The sequence below is a fragment of the Chanos chanos genome, chromosome 9 (assembly GCF_902362185.1).
Source record: "Chanos chanos chromosome 9, fChaCha1.1, whole genome shotgun sequence".
NCBI classification, from domain to species: domain Eukaryota; kingdom Metazoa; phylum Chordata; class Actinopteri; order Gonorynchiformes; family Chanidae; genus Chanos; species Chanos chanos.
Genome location: NC_044503.1, coordinates 37,915,579 through 37,939,916, shown reverse-complemented (window position 1 = coordinate 37,939,916; position 24,338 = coordinate 37,915,579). Strand labels below are relative to the sequence as shown.

At 39.2% G+C, this 24,338-nt stretch overlaps 1 protein-coding gene across 1 annotated transcript in view; it reads right to left on the bottom strand.

Annotated features, from left to right (window-relative positions):
* The window catches only part of LOC115821754 (NLR family CARD domain-containing protein 3-like), a 32,702-nt gene extending 17,850 nt beyond the window's left edge, over nt 1–14,852 (bottom strand). Inside the window, exons 1-4 of the mRNA XM_030785550.1 lie at nt 14,558–14,852; nt 12,329–14,129; nt 4,295–4,468; nt 3,660–3,833 (exon numbers count right to left, since the gene is read on the bottom strand). Coding sequence (XP_030641410.1) covers nt 3,660–3,833; nt 4,295–4,468; nt 12,329–14,129; nt 14,558–14,852 — 2,444 coding nt within the window. The remainder of the gene's footprint in view (nt 1–3,659; nt 3,834–4,294; nt 4,469–12,328; nt 14,130–14,557) is intronic.
* Between the last annotated feature and the right edge of the window lie 9,486 nt (nt 14,853–24,338).

Here is a 24,338-nt window from a genome sequence, read left to right as displayed (position 1 = left end):
GAGAGAGAGATAAAGAGAGTCTGTGTGTGTGTGTGTGTGTGTGTGTGTGTGTGTGAGAGAGAGAGAGAGAGAGAGAGAGAGAGAGAGAGCGCGTTTGTATGTTCGTATTGTGAGAGAGAGAGAACATGTGTATGTGTTTGTGCTGGAAAGAAAGAGAGGGAGAGAGAGAGAGTGCTTGTGTGTGTGAGAGAGAGAGTGTGTGAGAGAAAGCAATTGTTTGTGTAAGAGAGAGTGTATGTGAAAGAAAGAGAGAGAGTGTGTTTGTTAGAATGAGAGAGAGAGACGGAGAGAGAGGGTGTATGGTAGAGGTAGAGTGTGTCTGCGTGAGAAACAGAGAGAGAGGGAAGAGAGAGTGCGTGTGTGTGTGAGACAGAGAGTGTGATAGAAAGAGAGAAAGAGAGAGAGAGAGGGAGAGAAAGAGGAAGAGAGTGTGTGTGAGACAGAGAGAGAGAGAGAAAGGGGAAAGAGTGTGAGAGACAAAGAGAGAGAGAGAGAGAGTGTGTCTAAGAGAGATGGTGTGTGCGTGTGCGCGTGCCATTGTGTGGAATGACCTTCCTCACTCGGTCAGGACTGCGGAATCTCTTAACATCTTCCGCAGTGGGACGGTGCAGTTGCGTGCGCGTCACTTAAATCGGTGAAATGCGCGCTCGGCATTAAAAGAAAACTTACCAACATGATCGGACTGGAGCGAAGATATGGATATTGGAATGGAACGATTAAGATATGAGTTTGTTGAACAAAGTGTTGAATCTTTCCCGACTGCAAAAAAGTCGTGTTTCATCGTGACAAACAGTGGTAATAGCTGACGTGGCTTTTTAAATAGTTTGTGTGCGCGCTTTGTTTGGACATTTCAGAATAGTATTTTGCGCCTATGGAATGGCGGAAAATACGATCACGTGTGTAAATGACAAGTGAATTCTGTAATCAATGTGTAGTGAATGATGACGACGCTCTGTGTTGCTGTCTTGCGTAAGTCTTAGTGTCTGAGATGCTGTGAATCTTTTCTGGAAGCAGTACAGTGGATGAACGTTTATGGCAGAATTGTCTGCCCTGGGAGGAGGCCGTCTCCCTGTTGTGCTTTGTGGAGAACGGTTCGGTCCAAGTCTAGATAGGGAAGAGATGATGGGAGGAGGCCGCTCTGGTGTAAGCGTAAAAGGGGGAGAGTGTGTGTGTGTGTGTGTGTGTGTGTGTGTGTGTGTGTGTGTGTGTGTGTGTGTGTGTGTGTGAGAAAGGGACAAACAGAGAGAGAGTGCCGGTGTGTGGATGTGTGTGCGTGTGGGTGTGTGAACAAAAGAGAGAGAGAAAGAAAAAGAGAGAGTATTTGTGTGTGTGTGTGTGTTAGTGAGAGAGAGAGAAATAGAGAGAGTGGGTGTATGTGTGTGTGTGAGAGGAAGAGAGAGCGAGAGAATATACATAGAATACATTACATAGAATAATATATACACAGGATAGATTAGGTTTAGATTTAAACTTGGATTAGATTCAAATTTATATTAGATTTGTTCCTTGTCTTCCTTATCCTTTGTATGAATGCTTTGGCAATACAAATGCCTGTCATGCCAGTAAAGCACTTTGAACTGAGTTGAGAGAGAGTGTGTGTGTCTGAGAGAGAGAGAGAGAGAGAGAGAGCGAGTGTTTGTGTGTGTGTGAGAGTGAGTGCATGTGTGAGAGAGAGTGTCTGAATGTGTCTGTGTGTGAGAGACAGAGCGAAAGAGAGGGAGAGCGAGTGCGTGTGTGAGTGTGTGAGGGAGAGAGGGAGCGAGAGAGAAAGTGTGAGAGGAAGTGAGAGAGAGTGTGTGTGTGTGTGAGGAAGAGAGAGAGAGAGCGAGAGAGAGTGTGTGAGAGGAAGTGAGAGAGAGTGTGTGTTTGTGTGTGTGTGAGGAAGAGAGAGAGTGTGTGTGAGGAAGACAGAGAGTGTGTGTGTGAGTGAGGGAGAGAAAGAGAGACATTGTGTGAGTGTGCGTGAGAGGAAGAAAGAGAAAGAAAGAGAGAGGAGAAAGTTTGTGTGTGTGTTCAGCATCAGAAACACTTTCAATGTTTTTATATGTAATGATATTTTATTTGTGTCTTTCTATCTGACATGTGCATGTTTACACTGTGTTTGTAACAAAATAAAAACAAATGAACAACAATTTAAACTTAAACGGACAAGAATTTCTAAAAACAAACAAACAAATCTCTGCAAAACTTTGTAAATTAATGAATAATTGTTTATTATTACAGTCACAGATTTCTGATACATCAATAAAACTCTGACTGTACTTCATACACACACGTTTGTGTTTGTGAGTGAGTGAGTGTGTGTGTGTGTGTGTGTGTGTGTGTGTTCAAGTGGAAGTGTAAATTAATATTAATGATACATATGAACATTGTGTGTGTGTTTTTTTATTTTATCTGACACAGAGACACTGAGCCTAAAACATAAAACCCAGCATAGAGGGGTTCAGTGAATGTGCAGTGGAATGTGTGTAAGTGTGTGAGTGTGTGTGTGTCAGAGGAGACGCTGTAGAAGGACACAGTTCCAGACGACCAGTCCAGATACACTCCTACTCTGTGTGTGTGTGAGGAGTCGCGAGGTATAACAGTTTTCTGTTTATTGTGACAGGCAGAGTAACTGTTACCACCACACTCCAGACTCCAGGACTTTTCATTGTTTCCAAACCTACAGTCATCACTGTCTCCTTTCCTCCTGATTCCTTTATATGTCACTGATATATCAGCACCTCCACTCCACTCAGTCTCCCAGTAACAGTGTCCAGTCAGACTCTCTCTACACATGACCTGACAGCAGTCATCAAATCTCTCTGGATGATCAGGATACGACTGTTTCTCTCCCACACGTGTCACCTTTCTGTTCCCCTCAGACAGAGAGAGTTGTGTGTTTGCTGTGTTTGGGTCCAGTGTGAGATCACAGGCATCTACAGAGAAGAAGAGAAATTAGAGGAGAAAACATATCACACACTCTCAACTCTGTGTGTGTGTGTGTTTTATACTAAACGGAGAGTATTATATTATTATATTAGTATTATATTATTAATTATTATATTCTATTTATTTTATTTAAATCTCAGTATTATATTATTATTATATTATGTTATTTTAAGGACTCGTGAGCGTGTTATTGTTGATGTGTGTGTGTGTTACTGTTGGTTGACCCTTGACCCAGTGTGTTTCCCTCTCATTACCTGAACCCGTTTCTGACCAGTTTTCCACTTTATTAATTTTATTCACTCACTTTCTGTCTTTCTTTTGTTCACACACAATAAAATTACATTAAAAATTTACGAAATTAAGTAAAAGTGATATTTTATCTCATATTATTTTCTCTCTTTTTTCATTAAATGGAATTAACAAAGAAAAGTTGTATTTTTTAGGAATTTAGATAAATGGTCTCTTTTCCATGTGTGAACCAAACTCAGTGTTTGTGTGTGTGTGTGTCCACTTTTATGATCAGTATGTTTCACATACACGACAGTACTTTAATAACCACACTATACATCAACCTGGTCTCATTTTAATATGAACATAGTCACTTTAAACACTGTATTTACATTCCTGACTAAAACTGACCTGAGTAAAAAAGGACATATGGTCACCCTAATAAAACCAGACTCATTGTTCAAAAGTTTACATTCCACAGGTTACTGACTAATACTGACCTCAGTATCTCCAGTTTACAGTGTGGATTCTTCAGTCCCACACAGAGAAAGTTCACTCCTGAATCCTGAAGGTCATTGTTACTCAGGTCCAGTTCTCTCAGGGGACAGTTTACTGACTGTAGAACTGAGGCTATAGATGAACAGGACTGTTCAGTGAGTTTACAGAGAGCAAGTCTGAAAAGAGAGAGAGAGGGAGAGAGAGAGAGAGAAACAAGTTTTATTCCAGTGAGGTCTAGCTGAACAAAATTTTCCACATGAGATCAAACTCCTGTTAAGTGTCAGAACATATTCCTGTCTTGCAATAAAGAAATACATCATTGTCTGCTGATAAAACACATTTAGTTTCAAGTTTTCAAGTTTATTTAAAGCCCAATATCGCTGTTTGCAGTCTCAAAGGGCTTTACATGCCCACAGGTTTACAACAAACAAAACAGGACGACACCCCCCGACTTAATCCTCATAGCAGTCAAGAAAAAAATCCCCTTCATGGCCAGACAGGTGTGCAATAGTCTCCTGCTATTGGAAACCCCACAAGGTCCCATCTCAGTTTCCACAGAAGAGACTCAATAGTGGGGCTCTATAACTTCCCTGAGAGAGGATAAACTGCCATTTTTCAGTTCCTGACTAATACTGACCTCAGTATCTCCAGTTTACAGTGTGGATTCTTCAGTCCCACACAGAGAGACTTCACTCCTGAATCCTGAAGGTCATTGTTCCTCAGGTCCAGTTCTCTCAGGGGACAGTTTACTGACTGTAGAACTGAGGCTACAGATGAACAGGACTGTTCAGTGAGTTTACAGAGAGCAAGTCTGGAGAGAGAGTGACAAGGAGAGAGAGAGAGCGAGAGAGAGAGAGAGAGAGAGAGAGAGAAAGCACAAGCATTCACTCAGTTAAGAATTAAAAATTGTACTGATGGAGTTTGACAAAAAGGTGTTAAATGTTGTGAAAACATTTCCTTAAATTGCTCAAACAAATTGTAATTAACTGTACACTTTAAACTGGAGAGGCTAATGAAAATTTAAATAAGAAATAAGAGATCAAAAAGGAAAACACTTACAAAACTGTCAGTCAGGTTCATATTAAAAGGACCAGCCATGTTCCACACAGAACAAAAGCGAGACAGACACCCTGTTTACTGGCCAACTCATTAGTCATGTAAAGATCAAAAGCACAGCTGTTGAATCTGATGACAAGTATGGTTACTTGTACGAGAAGAAACTCAAATTTACCACATAAAATTGAAGGCATTTTCATTTACCATTGAAAATGCTGTCCTAAATATTGAGTTACCTGCCGTCAAATCGAAGAGAAACTTTTCAACTCTGTGACCATCGCCACTGCTCTGGGGCTAACAGCGCTTGTAAATAACGGTATTCAGAGACTAATTACAATATGGTATCAGTTCAAAACCCGTCTAAATAAATACACTAAACATTTCACTGGCGGTTTTCCACAGGTATTTAAAAAGAACACGACACTTACTTTGTACAAGAAGGTAAAGAAGAAAGACACAGAGAATCCGACATTTCCCAGACACTCGATGCTCGTCGGTCTCTCTCAAATTTGACCTCAGAAAATTGACCCCTCGCGCTCCGACCGTTAGCAAGTCTCTCGGTTTCCCACTGGCTTTGGTTGCTTAAAAACGACAGCTTAAAATAGCCTAAGAAACCGTTTGTAAAGTCCTGTATGAAATTTCATACATTCTGCTGATATAATGATAGATTGATCAGGTGAACAGATAAAATCTCTTAGATAGTTAGTGACCCCAATAGCCTAATGAATAGTTAGTGACAGTTAGTGACCCGAGACCCGAGAGCTTCTCTCGCTGGTTCACACTGATCATACTGACCTGTACAAAAAACCCTGCTGTGGTGGATTCATAACCTTACAAACTGGGTTCTGCTTGTATGATAGAAAAAACAACCGCATACATTCAGCTGAGTGTGTCACAAATGACTCATATAATTTATTTTTTTCTGAATGACTAGACTTCGAGTGCAAGTTCACAGGGAGAAAGAGAGAGACAGAATTTTTTGCATTCCTGTAACTAACATTCCTGTGACAGTTATTCCACAAATATATAAAAGTAACAAGAAACTAACTTTACATAAGCGCAATCGAGACAGGTATCCGAAGAATCCCAGATTTCCAACACACTCGATGAGCGTCGGTCACTATGATGTTCATTAACGTTAAAGGTATGAACCGTCTTAATTAATCACCGTTTTTATTGCAGGCTTGTGATACGACATTGCCGCTCTTCACATGTCAGTTACAACTGCCGCTCTACTAATCAATAGAAGCGTCGTAGCCACTCAGACCGTCACTCGGGTATTCAAAATCACAGCCATCTAGTGGGTCTGGTACGTCACTACACAACTGGATAATTTTATATCACTACATCCCCTTTCCTTTGAGGCATGAGAGCAAGTTATTCTGTATAATACAATTAAACTGTGCAAGAACAAACTGTTGGAGAAATAAAATGTTTCTTTGGTTTATGAAAACAACATAACAGTTATGTAATTTTCTTGTGAGTCAATCAACATAATCATTTTTTCTTTATCAATAATTATGTTGTATTAAGAACTTATAACAATATAATCATTTATATTGAATTAAATGTATGAAATTCTTTTGTAAAGATGTGATCTGTAAATGGAGGAATAGAAAGGTCATTGAGTTTGTGCAGAGAGTGCTGATGGTCAAACATTCAAGGTTACATGGTGTGAGCCCCCAAGCGGCGTGTTCAATGTACAGTAATTTGTGCTGTACTTTGTGTTCTTCCCTTGTAGGAATTTGATCATGTTTGCATTAGGTTTGATATTTACATTTAAATCTTTTGGGTCTGGACAGATGTAGAGATCACCATTTGCTTTTTTGACACAGACCATTGAATTAACCGATTCTGTGGGCTCTTCCACTTTCTTTATCATTCCTAGAGATGCCATTCAGTCTAACTCTTTCTTTAGACAATCTCTAAGTGTCTCTGGGACGCTCCTGGGAGCATGGACTACTAGCTGCATATCGTCCTTCAGTAATATCTTATATGCGAATGCTAGAGTACCAAACCCTTTAAAGACATCTGGAAATCTCTGCACAATTACATCTACACTATAGCTCTGATCATTTGAGCTGTTGATACAGCAAACTCTTTTAACTGGGTCTACGTCAGGGATTGACAACTTTTACTGTCTAAAGAGCCAATTTTTGGCCAGAAAAAAAAAATCGGCCTGGAGGACCCACAAAAAATATTTCAGCTTTTTAAATGCAGGTACAACAGCCTAACTCAGTCTAACTGAGCCCACAACATGACTAATAGGTGTAAATGACCTTTCAGTCATTTGTTTTTATGTTTTCATATAATTTTTTTGTAGTTTGCCAACTTCTCACTGCAGATCCAACATTCCGGCACGCCAGCAATAGTGGTGGTGAAAGCAAACCAATCTGTCCAGGCACTATTCAATTCTGTTTTCCTCCCAGACTTTTCTTTTTTTTGGATTTTGAATCCATAGCTAGCTTTGGAAAACACCAATGTTACCAGATCTCACGAGAGGAACGAGCAACCAGGCAACCTGACCTACCACACTGTGTGAGGGAAAGGCCACTTGATCAATATATATATATATATATACTGTGTATGTACGAATTTATTTTTGCGTTTTATAAGCAACCATTTCAAAAATACTGTAACCTGTAATTTTACATTTCTCTTTTTAACTCTACAGAAGTTGAACGAAACCAAATGGCCAAAAAAAGGAGGAATGAATAAATGAATCATCGATCATGAAGGAGCACTGGGCATCTCTAATATCCCTCCGCAGTTCTTTGAACATGCATCGAGCAATTGCATGGTTGATCAACACTGTGCATTTGGTCTGGTGCATTTTGCTTTGTTTATCAAGTAGATCCAATTCATTTGCCGAGATGGTCAACAGAACTAATGGACGTGTGACAGGCTATGTAGTTTGCTACCTTCAGCTCACTTCTCTGTCTTGTCTGGTTTTGCATTGAGACTGTGGATCCAATGTCCGTAAGCCTCACTGATCAGAACGGTGCTGTGTTTCTTTTAGGCTTATCAGTGCTTCCATGTTGAAGGAGATCTGCATGATGGATCTGTGTCTCTTTCTCCCACTCTTTTTTCTCTGTATTTGGCCCAATTAGTCCCTGGTGTTGTTAGCGAACTAGCTAAAGAAATTCCATCAGTCAGGAACAGGGTTGTGGACGGATCTCTGAGACAGTTACAGTGGAGAGAGTCAGGAGATAGGGAGCAAACCCAAATAAACAACTACATTTTGGAAACAAGTTCAAAAAATTGCAACCAGGACCATCAATATTGTAATCCACTTCACAGAAAAACAAGCCCAAAGTCGATTATAATCATCAGACGTGGCAACTGTGGCAAACACCCACTCAAGCCACTGCAAAGATTTCGGAAAGATTTCTTTGACTTCGGCAAAGAGGCACCAGGCCACGATGTAGCATATGACGCACATTTTAGTTGACGAAGTGTTAAAACATTTTTTTAATTCCGCGTATAGGCTACATATTTTTACAATTGGATAATGTAAGGATGACTTTACGCCTACAACAATGATAGTAAAATGTAAAAAAGTTATTCATTTCCATATTTTTTTTGACAAACCTAGGGTGCCACTAGAGAGGGGCTGAAGAGCCTCATGCGGTTCGGGAGCCGCGGGTTGCCGACCCCTGGTCTAAGTCCTCACAAGTCTCATCACCCAAAAGTCAGTCACGCCCATCTGACATCACAACAAACATAAGGTGATCTTCTCTCTCCTTTACTTTAACTCTGAGTCTGTATGTGCCCTTAGTTTCCATGTGTTGTCCACTGTAGGCCTTGAGCTGGCCATCATCCACTCATCTTTTTTAAAACTGTTCACATTAGACTGTTCAGTGTGTGTCTGTTCAGAATTATCATGAGTTACCGATGCCCACAATGAACATGTCACTAACATTAGTCTCTTCTACACACACCTTGACTCTTGTTCTGTTTCTCTTTAGAGAAACACTGCTCTGTACAAATGATTTTTCCTTTGCACAGTATTTGCCATAAAATGTACATTGCTTTGGAGCATGTCACATCTTTTACAATTAAATCTGTCTTCCCTAAGGTATATTTTGAACTTTGTTTGATCAGTAATTCTTTGCTTTTCCAGACACCGTTATGGCCACTGCTGGGCTTTCACTGACCATGGCTCCCACCATTTCCCAAATGTTTTATTGTGTATCAGGGTTCATTCACTCACGTGACATATCCTCACAGAATCAGCTAAAGTGAGTTCAGTCTTTCTGAGTAATCTCTCTCTCACAACCTGATATCTCCATCTCCTCATTTCTACTGTCACTATAACAATACACCTCTGTTCTACCCAATGTGTAGAACGAACATTAGAATCAAATTTGTTGGAAAAAAGGATATGAACCTCATCACTAACATTAGAACCATGAGTGAGAAAGACCTTCCCCTCCCACCATATGCCCCAGTCTACCTCATTAAACTCCATCACTACATGTCTCTGCCAAAAACATAATGTCAGTCTAATCTACCTCATTAAACTCCATCACTACATGTCTCTGTCAAAAACATGATGTCAATCTAATCTACCTCATTAGACTCCATCACTACATGTCTCTGTTAAAAACATGATGTCACTCTAATCTACATCATTAGACTCCATCAATACATGTCTCTGTTAAGAACATGATGTCAGTTTAATCTACCTCATTCAACTCCATCACTACATGTCTCTGTTAAAAACATGATGTCACTCTAATCTACCTCATTAGACTCCATCACTACATGTCTCTGTTAAAAACATGATGTCACTCTAATCTACCTCATTAGACTCCATCACTACATGTCTCTGTTAAAAACATGATGTCACTCTAATCTACATCATTAGACTCCATCAATACATGTCTCTGTTAAGAACATGATGTCAGTTTAATCTACCTCATTAAACTCCATCACTACATGTCTCTGTCAAAAACATGTCAGTCTAATCTACCTCATTAAACTCCATCACTACATGTTTCTGTGAAGAACATGATGTCAGTCAAATGTACCTCATTAAACTCCATCACTACATGTCTCTGTCAAAAACATGTCAGTCTAATCTACCTCATTAAACTCCATCACTACATGTCTCTGTCAAAAACATGTCAGTCTAATCTACCTCATTAAACTCCATCACTACATGTCTCTATCAAAAACATGATGTCAGTCTAATCTACCTCAATAAACCCATCACTACATGTCTCTGTCAAAAACATGATGTCAATCTAATCTACCTCGTTAAATTCCATCACTACATGTCGCTGTTAAAAACATGATGTCAGTCTAATCTACCTCATTAAACTCCATCACTACATGTCTCTGTTAAGAACATGATGCCAATCTAATCTACTTCTAACCTACCTGCTACAAACACACAAACACACACACATACACACATGTACACACACACACACACACCACACACACACACACACACACACACACACACACACACACACAGCACTCTACAAATGACGCATCCAAATCCTAGTATGAAGACATACATTTCCATTTAAACAAGTCAGTACTAGACCACACAAATGAAATTAATTTTTTTAATGAGTGCAGCAATGGTTAATTATGAACAGGTAAGAAAAATGTACACTCCCTGTGGAGAACAGAAAAATATACACAACCTGTACTTTTAAGAAACTACCCACTAATATATCTACTTAGATATTTTCTGCCTCTCTGAAAACTCTCCTGTCATGTCTTCTGTCTCACACTGGGACACAGCAAGACAACACAGCAAGATTTCAGCATAGTAGTCAACATAACAAGAGATTATTTGAATCCAGACAACATAGGATAACACACAAGAGAATCGATGTGAGAAAATCTTGATTTAAGACATCAGGGCAGAAAATTTAACAGTTTAAGACTTTTTAGAAACCCATGTCCACACTGATTCTGAATCAGTAGCAATGTCATTATTCTGCAGATAACTGTGTAAGGTTGCAATTCTGGCAATGTTAGCTTCTTGAGTGACAAAACCCATCTGCCACAGTTAGCTACTTAACAAAGTTAAAACTACTTTAACTATTTTAACTGATACACAGACAAATGGAAGTCTTGATATTTTGGTTTTCAAAAAAGACCTTATTTCTCTCCATTCAAGTTTTGGTGGTGTTACGGCTTTCTTAAGGTCTCTTGGCTGTTGCTGCGGTGTTAACGGTAATGATTGAGATGCAGTTTGACCAATGTTTGTGACATGATACTGTACATGACCATCCATTGGTGAGAGGGCGGGACTTAAAGAAAAAGGTCAAAGCAATGCGAATACACATACAATGAATGATGACTGTGGAAAGCAAAAGCCAAATCACGAACATTTTTGGCGATTTAGAAATCTCGGCGAGACACATTTTTTAGGTCCAAAAAAGAGGACATGTCCGGGAAAAAGAGGACATATGGTCACCCTACTAAAACCAGACTAATTGTTCAAAAGTTTACATTCCACAGGTTACTGACTAACACTGACCTCAGTATCTCCAGTTTACAGTATGGATCATCCAGTCCCACACAGAGAAACTTCACTCCTGAATCCTGAAGGTCATTGTTACTCAGGTCCAGTTCTCTCAGGGGACAGTTTACTGACTGTAGAACTGGGGCTATAGATGAGCAGGACTGTTCAGTGAGATTACAACCAGCTAGTCTGGGGAGAGAGAGAGAGAGAGAGAGAGAGAGAAAGAGGCAGATGATTACTTTACTGATTGATGTAATCAGTAGATATACAGAGAAAGAAACAATTACAGTTCATGAGAAAAATGCTTTAAAGTTACACACTCCTCTGTCTTTTAATTACTCTATTACAAGTCTTTATTATTATTTATTTATATATATATATATATATATATATATATATATATATATATAATCAGTGCAAACAGGTTTCAACATACCCTTTCACAAAGTCTATTACTTCATAATGTACATAACAGAAAAGTTAATCTTTTTCTCATTTCTGTCTCTTCTATTTACATACGTTCTCTCTCTTAAACATGTTCTTAATGCCAAGATTTTTATAAAAACCTTTTAACTAATAAACTAAATGTTGGTTCTAACAGATAAGTGTCTTGGATTTTCTGTGAAATTGTCTTTGCCCCTGATTGACCTGGTTTTCGGAATGGTTAATGTTTTTGGATCATCCTATTAAATTGTACGATTAGATCGTATCATGATTGGTGATTTGTGACAATAAGCTGTACAGCATAGGGGAAAGACATGGGCAAATTTGATTCAAAAGACAATAAGGTGCAAAGACACATAAATATTGCATATAAATCAACATAAAATAGAAGAAAGGGAAAGGGAGAGGAGAGGGGAGAAAGTAATCTGTATCCTATTGTTTTATTTTACAAATCATCCTCCATATTCCCCACTGTTTAACTAGCCTTTCACTGAAAAACTCACACATGGCTACAAACAGATTTCTCATTTGCATGTTACATAAGCAGCCAAATCCTTGCCCTCTGATACAGTCCTGTCAGTCCTTCTCTCTGGAAGGAAACAAGTGGGCAAGTTCTGCCACTGTAGATTAGGGTACACATGATGAACCAAAGTAACTGCACCACTAAACTCTTATACTTACAGAGCCCGTTTGGTGTTTTTCAGTACTGGCAGAAGTCTCTTCAACCCTTCATCTGATCCTCTGTATTTCTTCAGCTCAAACTTTTCTTGAGTCTCCTCTGACATCAGCAGGACAAAGACCAGAGCTGACCACTGTGCAGATGACAGTTTCTCTGTCGAGAGACGTCCTGAGCCCAAGTAACTTTGAATTTCATTTACAAGGGAGTCATCCTTCAGTTCATTCAGACAGTAGAGGAGATTGATGCTCCGCTCTGATGAGATGTTTTCATTTAGTTTTGCCTTTAGGTAGTCGATTGTTATCTCCACACTCTGTGGTCTGATCGCTGTTTGTGGCAGTAGTTCTTTCAGGAGTCGCTGATTGGACTCCAGTGAGAGGCCAAGAAGGAAGCGGAGGAAAAGGTCCAGGTGTCCGTTCTGACTCTCTAAGGCTTTGTCTATAGCAGATTCGTAGAAAGCTTCTGTGCTCTTAAACAGCCATTTAAATCTGTTCGTAACTGTGCTCGGATGAAGTGGATTCTTTTTCTTGTTACAATGTGACAGAAACACATAGGCTGCAGCAAGGAATTCTTGAACACTTAGATGCACAAAGCTGAACACCATTCTCTCAGAGGCTCCCTGCTCTTGACTGAATATCTGTGTGCAAACTCCTGAGTACACTGAAGCCTCACTGACATCAATGCCACACTCTCTCAGGTCTTCCTTATAGAATATCAGATTACCCTTCTCCAGCTGAAGGAAGGCCAAATTTCCAAGCTTCAAAATGATGTTTTCAGCCTTATCTCCTTTTCTCATTAGCCTCATCTTCTTAGCCCCCTTTTTCTCTTTCATTTGATTTATTTGGAAAATCAGAAACTGTGTGTACATCCCAGTCAGGGTTGTGGGAAGTTCTTCACTAGGATCTGTGGCTAGCATTGGCTGAAACACAGTGGCTGATATCCAGCAGAAGACTGGTATGTGACACATGATGTGGATGCTCTTTGATTTTTTTATGTGTGAGATCATTTTGTTGGCCATATCCTGGTCCTTGTCATTGTACTTCCTAAAGTATTCTTCCTTTTGGTAATCACTGAATCCTCGTACTTCAGTCACCTGGTCAATGTAGTCTCGAGGGATCAGATGGGCTGCTGCTGGTCTGGAGGTTATCCAGATGAGAGCAGAGGGAAGCAGATTTTCCTTGATTAGGTTTGTTATTAGTGTGCCCAATGATGTTTTCTGATTAATCTTTTTCAATTTCTCTGTCTCAGTAAAGTCAAGAGGAAAGCGACACTCATCAAGTCCATCAAAAATGAACATGACTTTACCATCGCCATCTGGAAGAGACTTCAGTTCAGCAGAATCCTCAAAATATTCATGAAGCAACTCTATCAGGCTATATTTTTTTTTGTGTGTGTGTGAATTCAATTCACGAAAAAGAAGTGGAAAAATAAAATTTATGTCCTGGTTGGTCTTTCCCTCTGCCCAGTCCAGTATGAATTTGTTCACTGAGATAGTTTTCCCTACTCCAGCGATTCCCATAGTCAGCACTTTTCTGTTTCTTCGACTTGGATCAGATGGGACTTTGAAAATGTCACTGCATGTGATTGGAGTTTCCTCTGTAGTAAATCTCCTGATTGATGCCTCAGCCTGCATAATCTCATGTTCATGAATGACTCCTCCAGTCTCATCCTCCACTATGTAGAGATCAGTGTAGATATCATTCAGGAACTTTGTGTGGCCTGTCTTTGAATTGCCATGCAAAATGCGCTCATATTTCTGCTTCAGACTGGACTTCAGTTTGGTTGCGACTTCTTGATAGTTTGGTTCTGTTGAGTCAAATGAAGTGGAGAAGAAGAGTGAGTTACAAACCAAGATGCAGTATGCAGTCATGTCTTAAAAAACCATGATTCAAAAACATGTGTTCATATATCAAGTACTAAATGCAAACATTACACATGGTTAGAATCATCAAGCTTTCCACTTCAGACCAGTACAAGAACGATCAAGCCTCCAGAAAAGAATTAAAATGTGAATTGTAGACGGTCAGTGTTTGATGAAGGATTGATTATGCATAGACGTAGAGAACACACAGAAACTTTTCCTGTATTAAATGAACTCTGAGACTGTTTAGACAAATCACACTGGTCTACTGTGAGACAATAAAACCACTCTCAGAGTTCATTTAACACTGGTGAATTTACTCATGAATGAATTCACATGATGTCACCAGCACTCAGTGACTGATTGACTGTACCTTGTCTGAGCTCTGTGGGCTGAGTTAGGAAAAGATCTTTAAGCTTTGGAAATGTGGCCACAATGTTTGGCTCCTTCATTAGACTGATGAATTTCTGACATGTTTCTTCACCCTTGTTCATCAGTTTGTCCAGTAAGTTGATAGAAATCTGTTCCTTGCTATGAGAAGGGTCATTGAGGTTGTTGTATTCTCGATCAGTGATGAGTTGTTTCTCCTGCACATGCTGAAGGACAAAGCGGATTTCAGCAGACAGGATCTGAATTAGTCTTGTCTTCTTTTCACGCAGAGTCTGCATCATTCACCATAAAATATCAGCCAGCCCTAAAACACAAAAATGTATGTTTTAACAGTGTGTGAAATGTCTGTGTATTTCACAGGGAGAATGAGTTCAGTAAGAGACTGTAGAGACTGTGAAAGGGGATGATAGTTGATGACAGATGTGTTGGTATGAATATGAGAGGAAGAGCAGCCCAGCTGGGGTTTTTCACTTACAACACTGTCAGGACTCAAACGGTCAGGACTATACTCCACCAGCTTGTCTTTAAAGTATGAACAAGCATTTGTGACCTGTAGACAAAAGAATGGACACTGGTCACTCTTCATTAGGGTTTATAGTAATACTGCACCTTGAGTACTGCAGTAACTGTTTACCTTTACCCACTTCAATCAAACATAGGTAACTATGAAGAAAGACTTTATAAGTGTCTAATTTACAACACGTCCATTTCATAATTACTTCACAATGATACACATGAAGCATGAATAGGGCAGAAATTATTAAAACATTATATCAAAGCATGTGAAGTCTTCTAAAAGACTAATTGTATAATGAGACTATCCAGTATAATCAACATTAAACAGTTCATACCTGTTTTAGGAGGAGTATACAGTCAATATTTATTATGATCATGAAATGATTTTTAAATGCCAGGGAAAGACTTTTTTTTTAAAACATTTGTTAAACACTTGTTAGTTGGTAGTTTGTGTTTGTTAATGTCACGCCCTGTCCCTTTCTGTCCCTCTCTGTTCCCTCTTCATTTCAGTAGTTCATCACTTTGTCTCCCTCTAGTGGTGAGTCTGGGTTCTGTTTCCCTCTTCCTCTTGTTTCCCCCTCTTTTGGCCAGTCTTGGTTGAGCCCTGTGTTGCCTCCTGATTTCCTTATTTAGCCCTTTTAGTTCAGTCATTGTGTACACCTGTTCTTAGTTCCTTTAGCCTCGTTTAGTTCCGTATGAATACTCTTTGGTTTTCCCTGTTTCTTTGACTTGCATTGTTTGGTGTTCACCCTATGTGTCAGAAAGTGAATCCTGAGGGCGGTACTATGTATATTCTAGGTATAATCTGTCAGACACAAATAAGAAGTCACTTGCATTTAGGCTTTGTGATTCTACGTCAGCTGACATAACACACACACACTTAATACAAATAAAAAACAGTATTTTGAATAAGGTTCACTGTAAAGAATTAGACTCGGTTTATTTATATGCGTCTAACCACTTTCAGTTCATGAGAACACAGTGCAAGAGGGTGACAGTGGTCCAGGTCTAACAGGTCTGACGGTCACTTAAATAGCAGAACGTACAAAAGTCCACAAACAAGGCCAACTGATGACAAGGCAGCCGAAACAACACAAAATACACAACACAAACATAATGCAGATAAGAATGACTTACACTGACTGTCTGTAGGTCTACATGAAAATAAAGTTCACACAGTGATCTTTCCTCTTGATGATGTGTATTATGTTGTTGTGACAAGTTCTAATGAAGTTCTGAGAGTCTTCTGCTCCTCTCTTTGCTGCAGGTTTAACAGTGGCATGGAGGTCTTTCTATTTCATATTTTTCTCTAAATCAAATTGGTTCAGCTGGTTCATGTGCATATTATCTTTCTATGATATAGTTAACTAGGCTGTCATCAGGAGTGAGTGAAACAGTTAGAACTGGAACTTGAACGCTGCATGTTTCAGAATCAGATTCGTGTTGGCTTGTCCACTTCATATGTAAATATGACATGTTCATTTCTTACATTATGACACATTTACACCATGATGCAGTGAACAACGATCAACAGAAGAGTACAACATAAATGGTTATGTAAACATACCATCTTATTAATTTTACTGGTTCACTAAAGCTGACTTTTATTTGATTTACTGCCTGTACTGCTTATCATAACTGCATATCACTGCTTTACTGCACAACTAGTTTCAAAATAGAGCATCACTACAGCTGGAATCTATTATTCTGTCTTTTGTCATGTGGTAAAAGAACTAGTTTTAAATAGAGCATCACCACAGCTAGAATCTATTAATCTGTCTTTTGTCATGTGGTAAAAGAACTAGTTTACTCATTTGCATCAGTGAATTACCCTCTTTTTGTGGAGAGCACTTGTATAAAACATTGCAGTTTTGCAGTTTGTTATACTGCTGCCATCTAATGATCATTTCCTGAACAATGCAAGAAGAGGAAGGAAGTGAATTTCATGTCTCATTTTACCAAGTGCATCCACTTCACACTTTATTATTTATAACGAGATCTAGAAATCTCCCTGAGATTATTAAATGCTTACTGTATGCTTATTAAAGTTTTTTAAACACCTGTTATGCTCATCACGTGTGACATCACAAAATTTTTCATGATAAAATCTGAGGTTTTAACTTCATTTGATTAACACAATCAGCAGTACAATAAAAGTGCAGATAAGGCAGGTTCATAGACAAAAAGTATCACAAGAACTCAACTCTAGTGTCCCCTGATAGCAGAATTACACTCTCTGCTCTTTACCAATGGGATACATATCTATATAATATTGGTCTGTCAATCAGTCTTTGGACTATAGAGTGTAAAAATGAAAGACAGTGTTTGTGACTTTGACAAATGACAGAACAGACGAGTTTAAAGCAGCATTTACTCTGTGACTTTTCTCAATCATCTTAAGACAACACACAACTACAGTCCAAAGCACGTATCTGTTTCCTGATACAGACCAACATTTCTCATAAACTCATTTACCGATATTTATGTAATGGTAAAGCAGCTAAAATAGTAAACAGCATATAATCCAAACATCTGTATATGCTTAACCATACATTTCATAATGTCTGAGTGAATACATTCATTTACCTTGAGGATTTTTTTTCTGTTAAAGTGATGCACGGACAGGTTCCAGTTTGCGTTTGGTCTCCCCCTCTTTGAGGAAGTTGTGCCCCAATACTTGAGGCCCAGTCAGAAACTGCTGTCAGAAGATACCCTGACAATAAACTTTGAGGAAGTCATGTTTTCACCTTCTGTTATTTGAAGAACCAGAAGACAGTGGGGCTCCTCTTCTGTTCAGCAATCAAGTGACTATGATATTTCAGTATCTCTAGTTGAAACATATGACAGAGGGGTTGGCATTGATTGACACAGACTGTAGCTCAGGCTAGGAAGCTTGTCTGAGAGTCATGTGATATGGACATGTTGCAACATTTGGGTGGTATCTGTACCACCTCTAAGTCCCAACAGCCTAACTCAAACAGAAACAGTGTCTGGCCCTCAACACAGACTGTGTCTGGCCCTGAACACAGACAGTGAACCCCAGGACAGTGTATGAACCAATGGAGAGGTAACACAGAACTCAGAATGAGGAACTCTTTTTTTGTCACGTATGTATCGTATGTGTTGGTTGTTTACAGTCACTCCTGTTACACTGCAGTATCTGTTCAGGAACTGAGCATCTGTGCAGCACTTTTGTCAGTCCTGTCACTGCACATGTTTGGTGTTTTAGCAGACATGCAATGTAGCTGTATCAGGAAACCACACAAATCTCCCACACAACACAACTTCCTGTTCTGAACTGCAAGCTGTCTGAGTTTAGTGTGGCCTGATCAAACATAAGGGAACACAGATGAGTTGTGCAGCTGTCAGACCAAGAGTTGTTTGGTGAAATGTTTCTATTCCATTTGGTCAGACTAAAACTTTTCAGTTGAATTCTCAGTGTTATTATAATGTAATTATTAGCCGCCCAATCTCTGAGATCTGGAGCCAAAAACTCATAAAACTTTTTATTCAAATGTTGAGAGCGTATTTGCCTGTGTATGTACACAGGTGTGAAGGAGAGACAGTGTGTGTGTTTGTGCATGTGTGTGTGTGTGTGTGTGAGACAGAGGGTGAGAGAGGACATGGCTGTTTGTATCTGTATGTGCGAGAGAGAGATATAAGAAGAAGAAGAAGAGAAGAGAGAGAGAGAGAGAGAGAGAGAGAGTGAGTATGTGATAGAGAAAATAATGTATGAGTCTTTTACATATACATGTACAAATATAAATCAACTTTTGCTGTTACACATACACAGAAGAACACACACAGACACGCACAGGTGGGTAATGTGTTACGTTAGCTCCGTTACATGTACTTAAGTAACTTTTTTCAATAAATTTTCAATAATTATGTAGTTTTAATGCACAACACTTTTCACTCTTACTCGAGTACATTTACGATTTAAAGAATATACTCACACTCTGTTACATTAGACTACACACTTCCCGCTACTTTTATTCATTAAATTATTTCTATTCACATGCGCACAGCTTCTACGACATTGACTGATTTGACACGTGTTCATATGACTACGCTTGGCTCACTGTTTTAAATAAACCTTACCCCTGGTATACAGTACTTAGACACACTGTTAACACAGTAGTATTAGGAGCTAGAGAGAGAGGATGGAGGGAACTGAGCCTCATGAAACAGAGAACAGTGTTACTATAGTAACAGTGTTACTATGTTAGCCGTAACTCATCCCTTGGTAGTGGAGCATGGGGACCCAGAATTCTTATCTACAACCTTACACACATACATACCTTTTAAAATAAATGCAAAGTTACAGAGAAAATCAGTGAAAGACAAGGTGTTGCCAACTTTAGATGAGTTTGGAATGAATGTCTACTGTACTGCTGATATTTCAGTAGTGCATCTCTCACTCTCACACATTCTCTAATTAGGGCCGCGGGCAGTAGTTTACCTTTAAATGTTTATTTTAGGCATAACTAATATTCTGATACATTTGAATGCAGTATAGATACAGTATAGATGTAATAAATCATCATATGAAGTTACTCACTACCTGAGAAGTCATTTTATGAGATTCTTTTATACTCATGCTCAAGTTGTCATTTTGATGAGGACTTTTACTTCTACCTGAGTCATTATTTTTATAAAGTAACAATACTTTTACTTGAGTACAGTTCTTGCTTACCCTACCCACCTCTGCAGACACACTCACATAAACCCCATATTCAAAAATGGAGAGTGTATTTACTTGTATATAGCCTATATGTGTGTGCGTGTGTATGCATGCCTGTGTGTGTACGAGTGTGTGTGTTCAGAACTGTTAAGAACTGTATCAGATTGCATTACATCCATCGAATCGCGCAAAAATCAAATCGCACCGAATCTTTAATTATTAAAATGTTTAATCCCTGAATCATCGCCGATGTATCTAGATACATATCGGATCGTCTTAAAAGGCAGAGATGCACACCCCTAATACTTAGTCACTTTATCATGTAATGAAAGTCTGCTCTTCAACAACAATCTGTTTCTCTTCTCTCCGTTTTTAATTTGGTCCTCAGTTTTCATTATGTCCCCAGTTTGTGTGTTGACTGTGTTTGCTGCCAACTAGCGGACATGTACCATCTACCGTCCAGTTCCAGAGAAGGCACTGTCAGACATTCGGTCCTGCATGGGGGTTACTTTCAATGTGTAAGGGATTCAATGAGAAATCAATACCAGAAATAGTGTAATACTTTAATATTTCATAAGATCTTACTCTCTTTGTTTTGAAGGCCGTCTTCTTTACCTTACCTATGCTACTGGTATACCCCATTTCTTATTTGGTACGAGCCATTTGCGTGCCCTAATAGGTCATCGTGACGTAAGTTAGTTGATAGATTCTGAGTTTGCAGTTGTCTTATTACCTGTGTTTTCCATTGGTGTGCGTACTTGTGAAGTGATCCCATAATGTATACAGTTAAATATTATGTATACTGTTCCCGAAGTACCCTTTGTGTAGTTTGTTCGCTAGCTATGCAAACGCTGTTTCAAGTGAAGCCTGTCGTTTTCTCGTGGTTGTTCTCGCTAACCACCCCATGCATAAGTCGTGTCAGCTAAATGATAAGAACGGCGATGTAATCCACTAGTTCATTTATTATTGATGCCGTAACATGCTGTCATACCTCATTCTCTCTTCATACGACGGATAATCCACTATTAGTTCTCGGGCATGTGAGGTGGTTGGTCTGGACAACTAAATACTTGTTATCTATGCACCGGTTGATGTGTGCCCATGTTTGTGTTCCCCACCGAGTATGTCAGATCATGTAAATAATACGGTTTAAGCTTATATTCGATGCGGCATTAACTTGTGTTGCCGGCTTTGTTTGATCGTATTATTACGAATGTTCCCATTTTGTATAAGCATAATCTTCCGTTTACTACTTGTATGATAGCTCTACATGATGTTGGAGTGCCACCTCTTTTTTTATTTTTATTGACTTGTTTGTATGTAAATATGTGTGAATGAATAGCAAATGATCAATATTACAAGTAAAAAATTTTAAATACAGACGTGTGTGTGGGTGTCTGTGTGACGGAGAGAGAGAGAAAGAAAGAAAGAAAGAGAGAGTGGGAGAGAGGGTATAGAGGCAAAATTTCGGTTCTGTGTTTTGTTGTAATTATGCCACTTCTTTCACGTGGTCACACTAAAAGGTAAATTTTGACTCCCACCGTATCCAACTGTAACTTTTAGGCGATCATTCACCACAGCTGTGATGCAGGCTACTCACGGCCAGGTCCGGGTGAATGTCGGCGTCGTTTATTTTCAGGTTCATTAAACAATCAGAATCACGTTCAACAGTTAAATCACTCTTCCTTTACCGTTCTTGTAGTTGTGACCATATTTACATCTCAGGATCACGATAAACGTACGGATGGCGGTCAAAAGGCTGTTTGTCTCCGAGCCGCACGTGTCCAATAAACACCCACTCAGCAGCATCGTCCCTACTTTCCTACCAGTCCTATCCCCACGCATGCCCCTCCACAATGAACCAATCAGCATCCACACCAACCCCGCCTCCACAACTGACACCCACCTCCACATGCACAAAGCAGCACAACAAAAATAGCACCATCCAAAAGCAAAAATACTATGAACAAAACTCGTTTTAACAAAGTGCGGCTCTTACAGACAGAGAGAGAGAGAGAGAGACAGAGATGTGTGCATGTGACATAGTGTGTGTGTGTGTGTGCTAAAGAAAGAGTGCATGTGCGTGTTTGGGTGTGTGAGGGTGCGTGCATGAGTGAAACAGAGATAATGTGTGTGTGTGTGTTAAAGAGAGAGAGTATGTCTGTGAAACGTGTGTGTGTTAAAGAGAGAGGGGGAATGTGTGTGTGTGTGTGTGTGCGTTAACTTACACTCCATTAGTCCTTGTCACTTTCTCCTCACTCCATAATCCACACAAGATAACAGAGACAGACATGATAATGAATGAGAAACACACACACACACACAAAATCTGTCTCATAAACACATACAGACATACACACAGTTATGAACTCTGATACAAGCACAGACACACAAAGTAAAACAGTCAAACTGTCTGTCATACTGATAACCTTATGTAAAAGCACAGTCTCTCTCTTTCTCTCTCTCTCTCTCTCTCTCTCTCTCTCTCTCTCTCTCTCTCTTTCTTTCTTTCTATCACGTGCACACACACACAAAAACAAAAACAGATCTCACTATCTTACACACAGGCTGTGTCCGAAATGGCATACTACATACTACTCGCATACTAATTATGACGTAAAAGTAGTAAGTAGTATGCAGTACGTGAAAAATAAAAATTTTGCAGTACACGACAGTTACCCGGATGATGTACTACTCTGGCAAAAATTTCTAGTATACATCCCGAGCTCACTTCGCTGACTACTGCATCCCATGATGCAACGCGGGAACCTCTAACTTTCCGAAAATTTTCAAAAAATATGGCGGACGGCGACAATGGCAATGTAGTGTAGTGCACTACACGAAACGTCTCGTAATTGTACCATACTGCATACTAGCGTGTGGAGTAGTGTGCAGTACGCAGTGTATACTAGGCTAGTATGTAGTATGCAGTACGCTAGTATGCCATTTCGGACACAGCCACACACACACACACAAAAACAAATTATACAAAACATACTCTACATACACTTTATTTACATACACTAATGTAAATAAATTTTCTCCATCTTTCAGAAACACAGACGCTATTCTGACCCTGCTTACGCCCGGTGTCCGGCCCACAAGATCAGCATGTAGCCAACAGAATCCCAAGAAAAGGAAGGAGTTTGGTTCAAACATCTACTTAAGAAACTCTGTAAAATTAAAACATGCAAATAAAACACATACAAATAAAACAATTGCCTATAATAGTTCAGAATGAATCCATACATTGCTGTTTATGTGCATAACCACATACATATGAAACGAACTGAATACATAGCACTGAGTTTACCTTCAGGCTAACTTACATAATAATTTCAATGGACATGCTAACGGTTAGCATACATGAATTAACTAAAGATTCAAAGTTTGAATTTGGATTCGGAGTTTGAATTGTTTCTGTTTTGCATCGACTGTGCTTGGTTAACAATTACAAGACAACAGAACATAAAATACTTACAGGTAAACGTTTTTTATGGCTAGACAACAAAGAGAGGAGAAAAACGTGTCTGTTTCTATGGTGACTTCTGAACTATGGTGACACCACACTGCAAAAAAAATTAGCTAAAATACAAGAAATTAACAATAAATTTCAGGAGAAAATGACTTAATACGAGTGAAATGATCTGTCCATGCAGTAAGATCATTTTACTTGACAAGAAATCTTACAGTAAGTTGGTTCCAGAATAGAAATAAATAGCTGATAATTGTACGAAAATGCTGGTTTTTAGATCAAATTACTTGGGATCAGAATTGCTACAGCACAATAATAAGTGAAATACACTGAACATTAGCAAATAATTCTTAATTCAATTTTTTTGCATTCTTAATTTTAGCACACTGAAAAAAGGCCAAGGAACAGGAAAATAAATTGCGAATTGAAGTGGAAATTACTTAATACTAGTGGAGAACGATTATGCTTTTACTTGAAAGAAGCTGGCTCATGTTGAAATAGGTAGGCCTCAAATAGGTAGTTAGAGCATTAACCTTAAAACAGGAAACTGATTTTACTGAAATCACAACCAGGACTGCAAATGAAATTTCCATCAATATTTATTGACAACTGGCATTTCACAACATACACTTTCTAAAAGGGAGGGGGGGGGGGAGCGAGAGACAGTGAGAGAGAGAGAGAGACAGGGTGTGAGAAACAGAGAGAGAGAGACAGAGAGCAAGAGAGAGAGAGTGGGAGAGTGACAGAGACAGAGAGAAAGAAAGAGAGAGAGATGACCTTGGACCACTGAAGAACAAAAAAAAGGTTATACTGTTTGAACACCTGAGAGAAAAATATTTCTGAACGAAATGAAACTATTCCTGATAACAGGAAATGAAAGAACCTCAGCAGAGGAAACTGAAGAAAAACTGGATGTCAACAAATGACTGAAAGATAGTGCAAACAGAAAGATTAGCACATGAATAACAGGCCTGATATTCTATGCATTTAAACTCGTATGCACTGTTTCTCAGTGAATGATTTCCACTCAGTGATTGCTCTCTTACATGCGCTTGTGGCATCTCGATTGTGGATGGCATCACCCAGTAC